Here is a 19,499-nt window from a genome sequence, read left to right as displayed (position 1 = left end):
AAAACATGGAGGCCAAATGCAGCTCTATAAATCTGACAGCTGACAAAGACATCCAGCTAAGCTTTCCAAACCAGGAAAACCTCCCTGTGCTCCAGCCAGTGGCCTGCCCCATGCCTGAGCTAAGAATAGCGCAGCCCCCCAGCTCTGGATTATTTTATTATGCCGGGTTTACCTACTGGCATGATAAGGACCACCCAAGCCCTGACTCTCAGCTCTATCCACAAGGGCCTTTTGCCAGGACGGGCTCTTAGTCTTGTCAGCAGGCCACGTGCATTTCTGCAGCACGCTTCAGAACGTGGCTGTTCTGTGAAACAAGGCTGCGGTGTCCTGGTGTCTGTAATGCGAGAGCAACAGCTTCTGGGGGAAAAGTCCCCATCAGCTTCCCTTTAGTTCCCCTACTAAAGCCCCTTAGGAGCACTCCTTAGAGGGAAGGCAGCAGCCAGGGCTAGTGCTTGCATAGGACTCCCCGGTCCACTCCCCAGCTCTATCACTCACGCACTCAAGTCATTTCACCTCTGTGCCTCAGTTTCCCCATCTGCAAAGCAGACACTCGTGCCTTGGTAGCATCACTTTTAACCTTATTTATACTGATTTGCTGGGAGGGGGGACCACTGACACCAAGTTCCAGCCACTGAGTACAGATGCAGTCAAAGACATTAGGCTAAATTAAGGTACCTGTGCTGAGCTCAGCACCAGATATAGGACAGAAAAAGAGAAGGGTGACTTCATGCCAGCTTTGCATTCCCAGTCTGATTTTGGGGGGTGGTTCTGGACTGCCCTCACCACGTGAAAAGCTAGAGCAGCACGAGTGTCTTCCTTAACCAATCCCTGGTGCCAGGCAGCCATTGAGACAGGTGACAATCACTGAAGAACATCTGGGGAAATGGGGAATACAGAGCTTTTACTTTAGCTTTATGGTGAGCCAGTCCCCAGGGACTAGTGACGGCTACAGTGCAACCCCTTTCCACTGAGAGAGTTTGCATGCTGGAGGCCACTGTCCTGTGACATCCAGGGCCAAGCTGGCTACTGACTCCGGGAGATGGAAGAGCAGAGCCGATTGCACTGGCTTCCCTCGATGCCTTGCGGACCTAACACAGACATCAAGTTATTGTCGAGCACAAATGTAGAGGAGGCTCAGCTGTAAACCAGAGTTTGGCTTAGAAACCCACAGAATCTGGAAAGTCTCTGGACCATCATTTGTCAGGAAGAGACAAGAATTCAAGCAACTGAGCTCCAAGCGTCCTGGACACAAATTGGCAGTTAAAGGGAGGAAAAAAACCCAGCCCTTTTCTCTCCTCTGGGTCTTCTGCCTCCAGACCTCGCTCTGCTGTGTGTGACCTCAATTGCACTCAGCAAATGGGCTCTCTCCCCAAATCCTGCTTTCTCCAGTTATTGTTTATTTAGCACAGAAGATGTCAAGTACAATCTGGTAAATCACGGCACGGGTGAAGCCAGCAGCCCTTGGAATCAGACAGGCTACAGACTCAGGACATTTACACACATTCAGGGAGCCTGCTCTGACACACCATGTTGGAGCAGATTCAATTAACTGAGTCTGCAGGAGCACACAAATTGTCACGCTCCGGCAGCCTCGTGCATCACGTGTATCCGTGGCGCAGCGCATCTCTGCACTGAGAAAATGGCAGCGGTGAGCTCTGAAATAAAACATGTTTGATGTGCTTCAGTTCAAAGCGCCCCACCACCATTTTATCAGAACGGGGATGCGCTGCACTGCTGGTACGCATGACACATGAGCACTTTTAATTAGCGTGGCTTGCTAATTAAAAGTGCTCAGTGCCGCATCGGGACCACATGTAAAAATGCCCAGCCTAGGAACGCAAGCCAGGCCAGCAAAGGGCAGAGCCCAGTGTGTAGGCATGCCCTGTCTTTAGAAAACAAAGATTTCCCAAGCTGGCCTGGGGCACAAGCCACAATATCCAGAGCCCCAGGAGAGATCAGGGGTGTTTGGATTTCAGTATAATCCATTTGCAAAGTGCAGGCTGGGATGGAGTTGTGGACCCTGATGCTTTCCATCCTTTCCAAAAAGACAAACAATACAGAGTTGATTTTTCTTTTAGTCTCTAGTATTTAGCAATGATTTGAAAGAGGCTTTTTTACACAGTAATGAAGAGTTCTAGGTCCCAGATCCAGGTTGAGAGGGCAGTGTGAAAGGAGGCAGGAAGCCAAAAACAGGAGGAAACTAGAACAGGCAGTGAGGACAGACATGTGGGCAGGATACAATGAGAACAGCAAGGCCAAATGAGACAAGGGTGTAAGCAAGAACAGCGCTGTTCTTCATGGTACAGCACCCCCTACCCAAGGTAGTCCAAAATCATGAGCCACACTCTTGAAAGTCATGAGATTGTCTTAGAGTCAGGGGTTTTGGGGATGGGGGGTAGTATTTTGCCTTGTACCTTCTGACCCCTTAGGGAGCATTTAGGTTACCTTTACCAGCTCTTTCCTAAAGCCATGGAAGCCAGAAACTTACTTTTAAAACATGAAAGCTGAGACTTATCGTGAGTCCTATCGTATGAACCTCAAGGAGCTGGGGCTCTAAGGACACCACTAAATATCGTGAGTGTTGGTAACCTACACGAGAGCAACAGAAGCTGGAACTTAATGAGGTTTGTTTAGCAATTCTGGAAAGCAGAGATATTCTGCAAGTACAGCCTGCTAATCCAGCATCACCCACTCCAGCCATCCAACTCGCACGAGAAAGGCGCACACATTTATGAAGCTGGCTTCTAAACAAGCAAAATAATAAATGTACAGGTCTTTATACTCACTCTGGCTTGAAGGGGTCATGTTTCCCAGCTTTGCTCTGTAACTGTGGGTCTAGAAACATGTTTTCCTTTTGGAACATTAATATTCTGCTATAAATGCAGGACTCCAGAAGCTAAGGGCCGAAGCCACGCAGCGTGAGAATAGGCAACAGTGGATATACTACAGTCTGCAATTTGGAATCTGACCTTTCACGAATGAGGGCAACCCCTGGGACCCCTGCAGCTATACCTCGTGTCCTAACATAACAGGGGCAGTCCCAAAAATGAGGGGCAACTGGCTGGGAGGCCTATATGGTGCTTCTACTCTTAGGCCAAGAAGAAACCGGGCAAACAAGGAGCAAGAGGCTAAGTCTCTGAAACACATGCCTTGCCCTCTTCTCTTTTGCGGGGGGGTAAGTAAGGTTGCTATTGTTTCACCTACCTGATTGCATAAAGAAGCTTAATAGTTTCTCTAAATCTTTACTGAAAGCATGGGGCAGTTATAGGTTGGTTTAATAAGAATATTAAACCAATCTGTAACAAGACAGGCGACATTTAGGTTGGAGATTAGGAAGACCTTTCTGACTATGAGACTGGTCAAGCAGCTGAACAGGCGACCTAGAGTAGTTTTGGAATCTCCCCCCCCGGAAATGGCCAAGGGCAGGTTAGACAGACATTTGCCTGGGATGGTAGAGAAGTAGTCAGCTGTGTTAGTCTAAAGTCAGTCAAAAGGCACCTTTATAGACTACCTAAGATATGCATATAAATAGAGAGTGCGCTAGCTTTCATGAACCCAAGTTCACTTCCACAGACGCTGTCTGGAATGGTTTAGTCAGGAACCGTCCTGCCTTGAGCAGGGAGCTGGACTAGATAGCCGCGTGGCGTCCCCTCTTCCAGCCCTACTTTCCTATGACCCCACCTCCCCACGGCTCACTCAGCTCTGCCCTCTGAGCAGCCAAAATAGGAGACCATCCTTCTCGCCTCCCCTCATTGAACGGCATCTCGGTGCATGCTGAAGGTGACTGCAATGCTGAGAAGGGGACGCTGCCCTGACTGAGAGCCTGTCTCAAAGCTCATCAGCACACCAGGGGCTCTTCTGCATCAGAGACTAACAACAGGGGATAAAAGACACTGGCAGGCGGTATTAGAGCGACACAAGAAACCTGGCTAGCAGCAGGGTGTGTAGTCTTCGCAAGGGGGTTTGCCGGCAAACAGATGTATATCCATGACCTGTCACAACAAGCGAGGACATGGTTCTGCCTTCTCTATTCACACTGCTTCTGAGCCTGTTCCACCGAGGTCCACAGAAACTTTGCCAGTGACCCCAGGAGGTGAAGGATGAGGCATACAGCCTTGTACAGCCAGCGGCACCACCGTTCTGCCAGAGAAACCCAGCTCCCATCAGCTCAGCCTCCAGCTCCCAGCTGCTCCTACTTTCCTCCAGTCCCTTTCTCCTTGACCATCTCACTGCCCATTTTCCAGGCCACAGAGCTGGGTCCTGGGTAGCGTAACTATCTGAATGCCACGGCAGCCCAGCCAATGAACAAGGGACACAGGAATACGCATGATCTACTGCACAGGGCTTTACCGCTTCAAAGCACAGTGCAACGCCCTTGGGAATGAAGTGTTGATCAGAGCCACACAGATGTTAAGGCCCAGGCTTCTGGAAACAGATACTGATTTTAGCTGCCTCGTCGTGGGGTGTCCAACTTGGAACCCCCCCCGGGCACGATTAGCAAAGGAGATGGCCCCAGGGCTTGCCGTGATTTCACCCCAGGCTCTGAAGAAAACCTCAGCATGGGTGACATGCCCAGGATGACACAGGTGACAGCACAGCCAGGACCAAAACCTGGGAGCCTCCCTTCCTGGTCTCTGCTTTAACCATCCCCGCATGCCCCTTCTGAGCACTGCTTGCTAGACACCTGTGCACGGACCCACTGTGAACCCTCTGCCCTAAGCCTTTAAGCCCCTTTCCAAAATGGAGACTGCATCTTCCTTGTGTCAGGGAGGGAGAGTTACAGTCCGGCAGGTGCTGAAAGAAACTAGTGGAAACCCCAAATTCCTCACTTTCCTCATCACGGCCCCCCACCAAGCCTTTAAAGAGGCTCTTTAGGGCTGTTACAAAGTCAGTGCAAAAGGCAGATACTGCTGCTGAGTTAATCTCATGCTTCCCTGGAAAACAGTAGCAGCTTCGCGCTGGCTCTGCTGGGACCTGACAGGGTGTCAGCAGGGCTACTATGGGTTATGGCACTGTGGGAGCAATTGCAACACCAGTGAGCTCAGCTCAGGTTGGGCAAGAGCTCTATTAACCAGCTGACGCAGCAGAGGGAAGTGACTTTTGCCCGTGTTTTAGGACAGCCAGTTGGGGTCAACAGTGAGCGATGCAAAATGCTGGATCCCTGAAGCCAAAGCAAGCATCATCCGCTCGGCTCCTTTCTCTGAATGGCCTGGAGTGCAAGCGCTAGACTGGCTCTCGGATTAAGATCCTCCATGCATTGACGCTTGATGTCAAACCAGGGCTTGGTCTGGTGCTCTGAAGTCTCCAACTGAGAGGGCCTCTTCCCTTCCCTAAATAGCTCCTGGATTCTAATTTCTCAAGAGCAGGTTTTGCTCCTGCTTTTGGAGAGCGAGTTTGGGACTCCTGAAGCCTTCCCCACCCATCCGCCTCTAACTTCCAGCACCTTCCCGCAAGCGGGAATGTGCCTGCCCATCGGAGAGAGACAAAAATGTGCAGCCTCGGCAGAACGTGGAAGCTCTTCGCCGGCCCAGGGAGCCGGCCAAGCCCTTGCCAATGGCCATCTTGGCTGCGCTGCGCGCCGGATCCCTCGCAGACGTAGAGGGGCTTCTCGCACGCAGCTCAGATACTCGCTTTGCTTTGTAAACACTCCTCAGCCCTCTGCGCTTTACACTGGCAAGCAGCCCGGGGAACGCTGCGCGGAGCCGTGCCGGATGGGGCTCGCCTTTCCCCGTGCGAGATTAACACTTGAGGGTGGAGTTCCTCTTCGGAGCCTCATCTCACAAACCGAAGGAAGGGGCTGCATTCCCCGCTGCTTCTTCAATGAGGCTTTAATGGGAGCTTGGTGGTTATGGCCTCCTGAAGGGGAACTAGCTGTGGAGGCAGCCTGGCTGGCCCCCCGCACGGGCACCTCTCCAAGCTGCATCCACACACCGCTGCCAGAGCCCCTCCATCCTGACCGGTGGCCCTGTTCCCCCAGGGCTGAGCCCCCGCACAGCTCTGCCGGCGAGGAACAGCAGTGCGACCTGCTATTGCCTCAGGCTTTGCCAGTGCACCTGAATCTCCTGGCTAGCAATGCGGCTGGTTCACCCTCCTCAGACATACCTCTGCCCTTCCTGCTCACCAGCACCTCAGGCCTGATCTGCCCCGCACCCTTTCATGCCTGTGCTGAATCCACTGCAGCTCTGCTCATGCCCTGATGTTCTCGCCCACCTACAGCCTTTCCATTTGTTCCAGTCCTGAGGTGCTGCAAACTAGGGATGACTTGCCGAGATTGAAAGCCATCCTCCAGGGGTTGAGCTGAGAACAATCCAACCCATTGCATCTGTGACTTGAGGGACATAGTAATATCTGGTCTGGTTAACCACAGGCACTGTGTAATGGGCTCTATGGGGGGTTGTGAATAGCAAGGGGGTGCTCTGGTCCTGAAAGATCTTGTACTCATCCTTTCCAGGTGCCAGGTGCTGTCTGGCAGTAACTGAGTGCTTCTGTGCTTTCCTCAAAGAGATGACCAATGCTCACTCACGCCTGGCTTTTCTCAGCCCGAAGTGTTGCTAGTGCCAGTCTGGGCTCTGGGGTATGAGGCCCTGCTATTTCCCCGTGAGCCATTTCACATCAGTATGACCGTACTGGGGTTTCCCAACTGCCCAGGCTCTTAGAGAGCACTGGGGCAGCTCATGCCCTCTCCGGAAAAATACTTTGAGGGAAGGCACGAAGAATTTAGCGCATCTCCCCGTGACCCTCATCATTCATCTTCGCCTATTTCCTGCAAAGCAAATCCTTAGCGAACCACTCTTACCTGCACAGAGCACGCACTGTTTTCATATTGCTCTGCTGAGCACCCAAAATTACCACTGGATTGCTCCTGCCTTACCCAGGAAGTACAATGCTGCCTCGGAGCAAACAATTCTAACTCCTTTCAAGCCCCAGAGCAAAACCCTGGAGGTTTTCTTTTTAATTCACTGCCCTTTCCTCCACAGGTCAGGACATTTGGTTGTAAAACAAACTTCAGAGGGAGTGACCCTGGACAGTCCCTCAATAGTACTTAGATAACTCTGGCCTCCCCTCCCAGCAAACATTTCTCCCCACAAAAGCCAGGAGCAATCCCTCTACCCCATCTGAGCCTTCCCCTGCCCTGCACCCCAGAAACAGAGAACAAGATAAGTCTGAACCAAACCACTGACTTGACAGTTTGAGCTCTCCCAAGTAAACTCCAACCCCCTGTCCTCTCCAGGTGCAATAAAAGACAAGCAAGAAAGATGCTGAGCACCTATACACCTACTTTGCAGAAGCAAAAGCTGCCACAGGAGGAGTTTTGCAAGTTGCTCCATTCTTCAGCCTCTGCGCGTTTCTCTCTCTCCCGAAAACAAGTCGTCAAAGTCTTCTTTTTTCTTTCTTTTTTTTTTTTTTTTGCTAACTTGAAAACACTATGACCTCATCAGTTTACAGCCACGGACCCAAGGACAGCAGCTCGTATTCCACAGAATTACTCCACCTACAACTTACAACTCCCACCTCCTCCTACATCCCCCCCCCACTCCACCTCCTTCCTCTCCCTAATGCTGGTTGCTCAATTCCTCCGAACACGCTCTCCACCCACTCCCCCCCCCCACTTCTCCTCTGAAGTCTTCTGCTCTGCTCCCTGACTTTGTTTGATGTACCAGTTTTATCTGGTGGTGTTAGCTGGTCCCACTCTGCTCTGAAAACAAGCCCCCACCGTCCCCGTCCTCCCTTCGGAGTCTGGAACTAATTTTCCTGGTGTTTTTACTGGATCCAGCTGTTCCTTCCTTTGTTTGACACTCATCCAGCAGTCTGCCTGCGATCTGATTCTTTCCTGCCCTCTGTGGGTTTTGATCCTTCCCTCCTCACATGGTTTTACTTTAAAAATCAAGTCTTAGAAGTTGACTTAGAAAACAAGGTTTACTTTCAGGCCCATGATTAGCAGGCAATCACTGAATAGCAGCAATCCTAGCAAGAGGATATTAATGTCAATGCTCTTGAACCACCATTAAGACACTTGATTTCCGGACAGTGTACACAAAAGAGCCCAGGCGATGATGATGTCCTAAACTAACAGACCACTCAGCAGTCTTTCTTGCAAGTCACCCTGCCTCAGATGCATTGATGGGAGAGACCTGAGAAGTCTAAACCTCCACATTCACATCCCCTGTATGAAAACAAACTTGAATGACCAGTGGGGGCCAAACTTTTTTGATAGGCATGCCAAAAATTTGGTAGGCATGCCATCTCCTCCTCAAGTGCCACTCTGATCCCCTCCTCCTGCCCAATCGGTTGCTCTGCTTTCTGCTCCATGCCTGATCTGCATTGCATGGAGCTGCCCAGTGCTCCCTGCCTGATCTGTGACTCTGCTTTCTACGTCCTACCTTACCTGTTGCTATATTCCCCATCTTCTCCCCAATCTGCTGCATGCCACATGCGGAGGATGCCCACGCCACAAGTTGGCCATCACTGAACTATGCTACGGACTCTCTGACTGCCATTCAGTGGAACAACAGGCACCTTACACAACTGACCTTGCAAGGTCCAATATTATATTCTCTATTTCCTTTCTCTGCTCCCAGGCTTTTAGAAATGAGACTAATAGTTGAATGCTTAATGGTGTTTCCTGTATCCACTGCTCTGGCAGTCGGTACAGAGCAAAAAAACCACGTACCTATGAAGAATCAGAATTCTCAAGGGCCCGGGGGCAGCGAGAAGGTAAATGCCACCGAAGACGAGTTACCGGAAGTAGCAGAGAAGCCTCCACAGAAAGACGAGTTGGGTCAAGAAGCGCTGATGCCAAAGAGAGAAACCCTACTGCCAGGGCCAGCATGCTTTATGAGCACCTGCCGGCTCCGACTGGCAGGGTGAAACTCAAGCAGCTAGATAAAAGCTGCTCAGGAGACCACAGGAGGGGGACCAGAAGTGAGTTCCTGGAGCCACGAAGAGCAGTGTCCTGGCATGAATTGCCCTGGCAGGAGCGATTGGTTGGAGCCAGTGCGGCAGCCCACAGATGTAGGCTCAGAGGAGCCTGTTTACTTACCGGGGGAACTTGCATGGAAGCCTCATTGCAATGAGTGGGTCCGGGACAACGAGGTTCCTGTGGAAAGAGGATAACTGAGCATTAGAAGTGTGAATAAAAATGGAATTAGCGAGCAATTATTGCCACCCCCCCAATCCCTCTCTTAAAGGGAATTCACGGACTATTCTGACACTGGGCAAGTGATAAGGAGTAAAGGACTGAGTGAGTAGCCCCAAGAATGTGACGGTATTTTTGGGGGGAAACTGTTGAAGACAATATTGCACTAGGGCCGTGAGCCTCTACTTACATGACTGTGACACTGGGTTGGCAGCAGGTGGGGTGCAGGGGAGGCAGAGCCCCAGGAGATAGTGCCTGATCTGGCCAAGTGTTTGTGCCGGGAGACTGAAGACCTTCCTCACATTCACAAGAAATTTTAAGATCAAGTCATGGCAGGTAAGAGAGCATTTGGCACTAGCAAAGTTAAGTCAACAGGCCGAACTGTCTACCTGTAAAGACACAGATGCAGGGAGCCGTGCTGAAAGAGGTAAGCGTCCAGCCAAGGAACAGCATGGACGGTTACAGGCCCCTACAAAAGAAGAAAAAGACTGATAAATTAATCTTGTTCTACACAAAACTGTACTACTATAGTTAAAAGTGTGATTTCATATCAGATTAGTTAAACCAAGGCATCTTGGTACATGGATGCTCTTACATTAGTTTAAGATGGGCTCATATTAGTTTAGCCTGCCTCAGTAAATGCACAGACACATGCTAAACCAATAAATAAAACTGATGTAACTTGTGTGTAGACAAGCCGTTATAGTCAATCGAGTGGAATATCTGGGAAATATCCACAGATAATTCTCTTTTCCTTCCAAGAAAAAAAAGCTGGCCACCAAATAACTCCCAAGTCCAACACCAATCTGAGTTTTCCTCCAGTTCAAACAGTTCTTGCTTTCAAAATCAGACAGACGTGTTTTCAGTTCCCAAAGTTTTTCACTCTCCAGAGGCGAATGTTACCCTGCAGAATACCAGCTCATTGTGCACCATAAACAGGAGCTTCAGAGCCAAGAAAGTCAAGGAGGTAGAGGGTACAGGAAACAGAAAGCAAGAGCTCCTGATCCTAGACAGGTTTCCTAACTCTCCCAGGAGGAAAATGAATGAAAACAGTCGGAAGTAACAGTAGAGTCTAGGTCTGAAATTTATAAGCCCTTCATTGTGAGCTGAGACTTTTGCTTCGTCTCCACTATGTTTCAGCCCACACCACATCCTGAAATAAATACTCAGTGCACCAAAGACAATTCCTGCTGCTATCAGTTTCTACACTGAGGAGATCATAAAAGAAGTAAGAGCAATTTGTTTTCAAACAAGAAAACAAATTATGGTGGGAGTTCCTCGAGGGAGTGATCCTGCAGGCACAAAGGGGTACCATCCCAGTACACACAAAGAGAAACAGAAAAGCCAAGAAACCCTCTTGGCTGGGCAGGGAAATCTAGGAAAGCCTACAAGGGAAAAGAGAGGCTTACAGGTGATGGAAGCAGGGAGCAGCCACCAAGGAGGAGTATACCTGCTTGGCTCACACTTGCAGGGAAGCAGTGAGGAAGGCCAAAGCAGAAACTCAGGCTGGCAACGAAGATTAAGGTTAACAAAAAGGTCTTCTTTAAGTATGTACGAAGCGAGAAGGTGGCGCAGGGTAGCATGGACTAGGGCAACTTGTAACAGATAGGATGGACAAAGCTGAGCTCTTAAACAATTTCTTTGCATCTGTATTCCTGGAAACAGATACAAACATACCTCCCAGAGAGACTAGTCTGGCTTGAGAGAGATACCAATCCACCAACAGTTAGCACTGACCTGGTGAAGGGGCACTTGGGGGGGTTGGATGTATTTAAGTTGGCAGGCCCCAATGATCTTCACCCAAGGGTACTAAAGGAATTAGCCAGTGTCATAAAACCACTTACACAACTGTTTGAGAGCACGTGGTGCTCAGGGCAGGTCCCAGATGACTAGAAAAAGGCCAACGTGGTCGCTATTTTCAAGAAGGGGAGGAAGGAGGCCCCAGATAATTATAGGCCAGTTAGCCTCACCTCTATTCTTGGCAAGATCTTAGAAAAATCATTTAAAAAACCCCACATTTGTGGGGGGCCAGCAGGCAATACAATGTTAAGGGGAAACCAGCATGGGTCGCACCCAATTCTTACTAGTAAACCAAGTAGCTGTGACGTGGATTTTTTCACAGGTGGGTGGAAAACTGGCTCACGGGATGCACCCAGAGTGGTGGTGGATGGGCTGGTTTCTACCTTGGAGATTTGGGCAGTGGTGTCCCCCAAGGCTCTGTCCTTGGCCAGTGCTGTTCAATATCTTCATCAACAATCTGGATGAGGGTGTAGAAAGCACTGCGTCGAAATTCGCAGACGACACCAAACTATGGGGTACAGTAAACACGCAAGAGGGTAGCGAATGAATTGGATAGAGATAGATTTGGATAGAGTGGGCAAGTGGGCAGATCAGAATAGAGTGCAGTTTAACAAAGGTAAGTGCCAAGTCCTACACCTGGGGAGAAGAATTCACCAATACACCTACAGACTGGGAAGTGCCATTCTATGCAGTAGGCCTGTGCAAAGCAGCTAGTATTTGCTTCAGATTCAGATTCGGCCGATTCGGGGGACAGTGATCAATTCAGTGATTCGAATCACTATCCCGATTTGATTTGGTCGAATCTGATTCAGAGATGTGGCTACAGTGGTAAGAGATCTTGGAGTCGTAGTCGATGCAAAAATGAACATGTGTAGCCAATGTGACAAGGTAATAGGTAAAGCCAACCACGCGCTGTCTCGCATTAGCAAATGCATCACGAGCAGGTCTAGGGAGGTGATGCTTACCCTCTATGCGGTATTATTGAGGCCCCAACTGGAGTACTGCATCCAGTTTTGGGTGCTGGATTTCAAGAGGGATGCGGATAACCTGGAAAGGTTTCAGAGGGCTACTCGTATGGTTGAGGGCCTGCAGGCAAGATCCTATGAAGACAGACTGAGGGATATGAATCTCTTCAGCCTCCACAAGAGAAGGCTGAGAGGTGATCTTGTGGCTGCCTACAAACTTATCGGTGGGGTCGGGTCAGGTCAGCAGGGAATAGGGGATACTCTGTTTTACCAGGGCGCCCCTCAGCGTTACTAGAAACAATGGCCATAAACTGAAGAAGCGTAGATTTAGATTGGTCATCGGGATGAAATTCTTTATGGTGAGGGTTGCCAAAATATGGAATAGACTTCCAAGGGAGGTGGTGCTTTCCCCTACCTTGGAGGTCTTCAAGAGGAGGTTAGACAAATGCCTGGCTGGGGTCACTTGACCCCAGTGCTCTTTCTTGCCCAGAGCAGGGGGTTGGACTCGATGATCTAATCCCTTCTGACCCTAGAAATCTATGGAGAAAAAGACTCCATGGCTCACACCAAACCAGCACACCAAACACTGGTGAAGTGGGTTTCTCTGCTCTGTATCAACCCATGTCTTGCTTCTTTCTCAGGTTATTCATAGCCTGATCTCCAAGTGGACAAGATGGAAGAAGGCATTTTGAGTCGGGATGCTTCGGTCTTTCTGGTTCAGGACTGATTTGCCACGTGGCCTGATGGCAACTCACTAAGAAGAGCTGGGCTTCTTCAACTCCCACAAACAGCAGCGCTGAAGTCAAGTCAGATCTCACTTGCCTCAGGCTAGTCGCATGTGACACTGCCATCACAACACTCACTCTTTCCATAGAGATACTGGGGGCTTCAATGCTTGTAAAACATTCGAGATCTTTGTATGAAAACTGAACCAAAACCTAGTTCTAGGCAGTCTGCAGCTCTGAAGGGGAGAAACAAGGAGAGGGAGAAGCAATATGGAAGTGTCATGTGCTGCAGAAGACAAGTCCTGCCCTAAGCAGCTTATGCTTTAAACAGACAAGACGGACAACAACATGTCCTCATTTCTCAGGTGAGGCACAGAGAGACGCCAGAGAAAATCAAAAGGGTCTAGGCTCCTATATCACTTAGGGGCTTCTGAAAACAATGCCTTTCTGTGGCTTCCCTGAGGCCCAAGAGGGAGCCTATGGAAGAGCCAGAAGATGAACCCAGATCTTGTGCATCATACTTTAATATTTGAACACAGACCAGAATCTGGGAGCTTTTTGTCCAGTGCTAGTGCCACAAAGTGCTACACTTAGATGAGATGTGAAGTTGAGCACATGCCTTGCACCTTCCTCCGCTGTCTGTTCCAGAGGAAGTTATAAAAACCCAGGGCTCACTGGTAGGTAGAAAAAGTCCTGACGATTGTGTCCTTTCTCTGGACCAGCTAGCACTTATGGTAGACTAGCTGTCACTGTTTTGAACAGCGCATGAAGTATGTTAGGATGGGGCCCAAGTTCTCAGTGGGCATAAAATGGCACCGATCCAGTAGAATTTGGCCTCGGGCTTTGGTCTTAAAGACTTGCTGGAGAACTGCTAGACTGTGCTGTAGGCTGGAAGAGTGAACTACATCCCACTACAGAGTTATACAGGCTCAGTGAAGTACCCAGTTGAAAGCAGATCATTTTCTAGCGATTGCTAATGGGCTCTTCTCCAAGGGCCCTGTAGTCTGACAGCATAGAGCCTAGCGGGGGGGAAGAGTAACAAAAGGTCTCCGGTCTCTTCTCTTGTCCCATGACGTGAAACCTGAAATGGGACCTTTCCAATAATCCTCTATGATCTGACCTGCCTGGAATAGTTCTCTCACCGGACAAGTATTTGGGAGACTGCTTTCTCCAAGTGGTTTCAATTTACTCAGCAGAGAATGCAGTCCTTGAGGTTTTGCTGCCATCACAGTCCCTCCCACTGCCCGATGCCCACCCTCTATTCCAGCCCCTTCAGGACGCTCCTTTGCCCAGTCCTGAGCCCATGCTGAGCCGTGAAGCTCACCAAACACCTTGAAGTGGCTCTAACCCCTTTGCCAGGTGGAACTTGCTATCGGGACCCGTTGCCAGCTTTGTGCAGCCATCCTGTTTGGTAGTTTGTCATGCAGCACCAAAGGAATGGAAATCTTTAGCAGCTGGCAGCCTTTACCACTTTGTGGGCAGACACATTGTTATTCAGTCATTAACCCTCCCATCTTCATAAGAGAAGAGTTTCAGACTCTGCTGCTCAATGCACAGCAGCAGGACAAGCCCCACTCCTCTGACACTGGCAGCCACCTACGGACCAGCAAGAGAGCTTGGTGGCCACCTTTGACACACCTGAATTTCCTAACCCCATCTATTAAGCCCTGGCAGAGTTGCCTTGTCCTTCCAAGAGAAATAAATACATAGCCCTTGAAACTAAAAATGACAATTGTGGAGACCTGCCAGATGCAACCTTAAAAACAGAAAAAGAAAGAAGGGTGGGGAGTGTTTCTGTAAGAAAAAATGTGCGTCCCTTGTCATAGTACTGAGCAGCGCCTCGTGTGCTAGGTGACAGGCATCTCTATCCCACTGCCTTCCTCCACCATCTTGCTGCATTTCAACGAAGCTTTAGGTATCTAGCCAGGCAAATGCTTCACAAAGCAAAGTGCATGATAAATATAATCCTTCATTGGAGAGGCTTAATGCCAGTGTATGCTGTTGCTGCAGATTCCGCAATAAGTGTGAACTCAAGGACAGCCTGGCCAGAGGCTACTGAGTCCAGCGCCTGTCTCCCTCAGTGACCAGAACCAGATGCTGCAAGAGAAGCTGCTAGGAATTCCAACAATTATTCAATAATCTGTCCACCAGCAAAGTTTCCTGTTAACTCTCTCAGCCCTGACAGCCTCCACGCCAGCCTGCTGGAAACAAGAGCCATAATGTTCTGGATTAACTAGGTTGGTTCCAATAAGAACCCACTGAAGGTTTCCCCCAAACCTGATGGGAATCATGTTGCAGGAGTAGGAAGGATTGGGGGTAACCGTGTGAGCTCACTTTGCTTCTTTTGATTGTTTTCTTGCTTCTCTGCTCTTGCCAGGATCTGAGACACCAGGCAGTGCTGATCTCAGTCTTATGACAACCAGGAAAGAGTAGCGCTCTTCCAAGTACACCACGGGGGAGCCAGAGAAGAGAGCATTTGTTCTGAGAAGCACTGCACGGTTTGCCTCTCGCTTGCTCTGACCTGGTCTCTGCAACAATAAGGCGATGACCCTCTTCGCAGGGCTGGCACCAAACAATGCAGGGCACCATGCAGAGTAGGCCTGAGCTCGTAAGCAGAGTGAAGGACGTGGTATATGGATTCTGGTTAATGTATCAACAATTCATTGGGCAAGCATGAAATTCTTACTTCTTTCGGTGCCTCCATTTCCCCCCAATAAGAAACAACCTAAGATCTAACTCAGTCACTCCGCCAAGCACTTGGAGACCCTCAGATAGAAAGGGTTAGAGGAATGGTTCACAACCTTTTCAGACTCAAGACACTCCTTGATAGAATCAGGCGTGCCTTGGAAAATGCCATCTCTTCATTTTCACTCTTTTTTGACCACAGAAAAACAATAAAGCAATTCGTCTTTGCAAAGAACTGAGAAAGACCACAGCAGGATAGTGTTTTTGACACTCTGGCTTCCTATTCGAAATCCCTAGGTTTATCTTGTGAATCATGTGCGCACACCTCAGTGCTAACCTTGCCTTGAAAGGACCAAAGCAATGCGGCACCTTGACTGAGAAATCACTGGGCTAGATGGAGGCAACGTTCATAATCCAGCTCCTTGACCTTCCACCCGTAATGATCACTTCTCCATCTCTTGCTGCCCCAGAAGCTGACCCCTGACAGCCAGAATCATAGGTGATGTAGATAAGCACGACCCCACAAACAACGCTTGTCTACAGTACCTGAGGATCCGACCAATTACGTGTGTGAAGGAGAGAAGGGACCTTTCCTGTTTTACCGTGTTGCAAGATGAAATCAGCAAGATGAAAAAGCTCTGAACTGATAAGCCACTGCTCAGCCATGTCATCAGATGGGACTGCCAGGAAAACACTGGACTAAGGGCCTGGAAACCCATGCCAGTGCCACCCTTGTGCAGATACCTCAACACTATCTCCTCTCCCTTCTCCTTTCCTTCATTCTCACCTACAGCGTGAGCCAGGCCTTCTAGGCTTTAGCTGCAGGTTGTTTTTCCACCCCATTCCCTGCTGGCCTGGCATCACAGAGGTTACTGGCTGTGCCTTGCATGACTTGTGGGGATGGCTGTGGATTTCTGTGGTTGCTGTTGTAATGAAGCGGCTATTTCCTGACTGCAAGGAGCCAAATCCAGGCAGGAGCCAACAAGGTCTTGAAAAGAAAATAACTAAGCTGGAGAGAAGAACAGCAGACTCTGGGGCTCAGGCAGGGAGAAGGAGAGTGAGGAAAGGATCCAAGGTATTCATATAGGATCCCTCTCTGAGCAGGTGGTCTCACAGGCCCTCCTCATGCCATACGTCCACCTTCCTTTCCTCACTTTCCCCTCTTTATTTCCCCATCTCATGCTCTTACAGCCTCAGCACTGCTCTGACCTGCCTTTCCAGCCCACTGAGAGTGCTCTTGGATTACAGTTGGACTGACTAGACCCTGGAGGTGAGCCTGCACGTACCTCCTGCCAGGCTGGGATAGAGGGATGAGCTTGCCACCTGAAATTCAATCCCCAGCACAGATCAGCTAGGCCAAGCTTCCTCAGTCCTCTCGTCTCCTCCCCTCTACTGGTATTTTGAGTATTGACTCTCACAACAAAAAGCACTGCTCTGTTGCCCAAAATGGCACATCCAGCAGCCTGCTCTGACCACACGGCCAACCAAAGGAAAGCATCTTCCCCCTCACAGGGGAAAGACCTCTTCTTCACCGCTTCTGACACGCAGGCACATGCTTCTGGCCAGCAGGGCTCCCTACCTGCGGTCTGCAAAACACAGTAGTAGCAGCATAGAGGGAAGATGCCCCCCTGCTATCAGAAGAGATGGATCTAGTCTTGGTTTCACTAGGATTGAAGGTGCTCCTGAAGGAACTGGTTCCTCAGGGGAAAGGTGATACCCATGTAACTCACTTTGGTTACACCCTGCAGTATGGGGTTTTTTGGTGCCAGAACAACCATCTAGCTAGAGTGCTGATAGCAAATACCAGCCCCTTCTGAAGATTTAAAGACACTGTACACACCTATATTCTCACTGGGAGGGCCAGCAAACCAGCATCTGTGCAGCTTTTACAGCTGTATGTGCAGAGGCAGTAGCAAAAAACACCAGGATTCATTCCCATTGGGGGTTCTCCTGTATGAGGATGCAAAAAAATTAATAAAAATTAATCACAGCACAAAATGCTAAGCAAAGGATATTACAACGATGCAGGTTCAAATGACCAATGATCCCTGCAGGTCTCCTCTAACAGAGGACTGGGTGACATCTCTTCACCATGTGCTTGGAGCAATCGGAAGAACATTTCCAACCAACAGCAGAACGGAGGCAGCAGGGAGTGCTGCTGGTTGGGAGTGAAGGGCCTGAGCAGGTGCACTGGCAAAGCAGTGGGGGTGCTCTGAGTCAGGAGCATTGCTGGAGCCTGCCTGGGAAGCCACAAGCTGCCATAGCAGGGGGTGCTACGGCTCAGGATTAAAGTACATTGACATAATTCTTTTGCAGCAGGAGAGCACAGCTTGCAAACAGCTCGCATAGCTCTCATTATCCCACCAGTGCTAGCCATCTGTCACCTTCGGGAGGATGGAGATTTCATCCACATGCCTTTCCCCTTTTCTCAGGAAAATTTGAGTTAGGGGAAAAAGAAAAGCCTCCAGTGCTGTCTCTTACTGATGGAAGAGAACAATGTAATGCAATAGCCTACGAGTCACTGGAGGGCATACATTTCCCAAGAGGCTTCATTTGGTTGCAAAGCTTTTCCCATTAAAATAAATCTTTCAACTACAATGAATCCCATAAGCAAGACTGAAATAACACAACATGCATTTGGTACTGTGAACTCAGAGGACAAAACTGAAATCCAGCCACAATGACAGGGTTGCCCCACAAAGCCTATCATTATCCCAGTGACCCAACGAGCAGCGCCATCTCTTATGGACCCTCTGTTACAATTGTTCTTCTGTGCTCTAATCGCAAAGCTGAAATCCCAGGTTTAACTATCATATTTAAAAGATGGAGATCCTGTCCCAGCGTTTCTCTGTCTAGTCCAGTCTCACTGCAGAACCCCTATTGAGCACCTTGGGTTTGTACATCCTCTAAGCTGAATCGCCTTCTGGGCAAAAGTGTAAGCCCAGTGTGAAAGGGTAAACAATCATCTACTGCAATGGCCACATCTCAACCCTCATGCAAAATCGCAGCAAATGTGATTTTATCTATCAATGCCCAGTCATGCTGCAGTGATGGATCAGTGGGCAAGAAAGGAGAGCTCCAAGAGAGAGGTCTGGATGAAGTTACTGAGACATCCGATGCCATTGAACCTGCTGCTATGTGGACAAATCAGAGGCAGGGTGGTCCAGACAGGTTGCTAACTAAGACCTTGGGAGACGTGCATTCAAGTTGTTGCTCTACCACCAAGCCTTGGTAAGTCATTTTGGGCTTGTCTACCCAGCAAAGCTATTGCAAAATAAACTAGGGTGTGAAATTAAAGGCACAAAAGCTCTTCTGCACCAGCTCCCAGGCTGAGAACTCCTGTCCCGCCCAAAGGGGCCTTTCTCCAGCCCAGCCTGATCCTCTTTGAAGTACGCTCAGCTGTATCACACAAAAACTCCCCTAGTGCATACAGAAGAGTTTATGGGAGAGTTAGTGTTTTACTGGACTGGGTCCCCAAGCAGACAACTCCTTAGTCACTCGGTGTGTCTCAGTTCTCCATCTGGAGCACGGTACTTTTCTACCTCCCACGGCCGTTGTGAAGATGAGTACATGGAAGCTTGTGAGGCACCCAGATGCTATGTTAATGCAGGCCATACGAGTACCTAAGACACCCAGTCAGACAGAATTCAGGGACATTGCCTGATCTTGTAGCAAATGCAGTGAACTCGGCAGTTGGGCTCACAAAGAGCTGCATGCAAAGGAGGAATTAACCTAGTTCCACTATCTAAAGGGACTGTCACCTTTCAGAGCCACATACAAATCGCGTTATTTCAGCATGTGTTGTTCAGCGAGCAGGTTAGAGAGATGTGTGTGCAACTTCTGCCAAGAAACTTATTTGAGGCTCTGTGCAGCTGTAGCTCCAGTCACTGTAAGATCTTGGGATGGCACTATATTTAAACACTGTTTTTCTCTGGAAAGGGCTCAAATCTGAATTCCTGGGATTCATCTCAAACCATTAATAGAAACCATTTAGAAAAACAGAAGGATTGTTCAGCAAACCAAAGATTTTTCCAGACTTTAGCCTGAAGATTATTTTTCCAAGATAAAATGCATTTGGGGGACTTCTTTATAACATGATACCATCTTCCAGAAACCTGATCTCAAATTGGCAGCAAGAAAATCTGGATGGATGGATTTGTGAGCCTGAAAATGATGAGATTGGGGCAG

At 49.2% G+C, this 19,499-nt stretch overlaps 1 protein-coding gene across 1 annotated transcript in view; it reads right to left on the bottom strand.

The window, feature by feature from the left end:
- The window catches only part of MXRA8 (matrix remodeling associated 8), a 40,061-nt gene extending 32,557 nt beyond the window's left edge, over positions 1–7,504 (bottom strand). Inside the window, exon 1 of the mRNA XM_090024163.1 lies at positions 7,280–7,504. Coding sequence (XP_089880289.1) covers positions 7,280–7,328 — 49 coding nt within the window. The 5' untranslated portion in view covers positions 7,329–7,504. The remainder of the gene's footprint in view (positions 1–7,279) is intronic.
- Positions 7,505–19,499: the final 11,995 nt, after the last annotated feature.

Source organism: Crocodylus siamensis, chromosome 12 (assembly GCF_052110815.1).
Source record: "Crocodylus siamensis isolate JL-2025a chromosome 12, ASM5211081v1, whole genome shotgun sequence".
In the NCBI taxonomy this organism is placed as follows: domain Eukaryota; kingdom Metazoa; phylum Chordata; order Crocodylia; family Crocodylidae; genus Crocodylus; species Crocodylus siamensis.
Note: the sequence above shows the minus strand (reverse complement) of the source record. Positions and strands in the feature narration are given on the sequence as shown.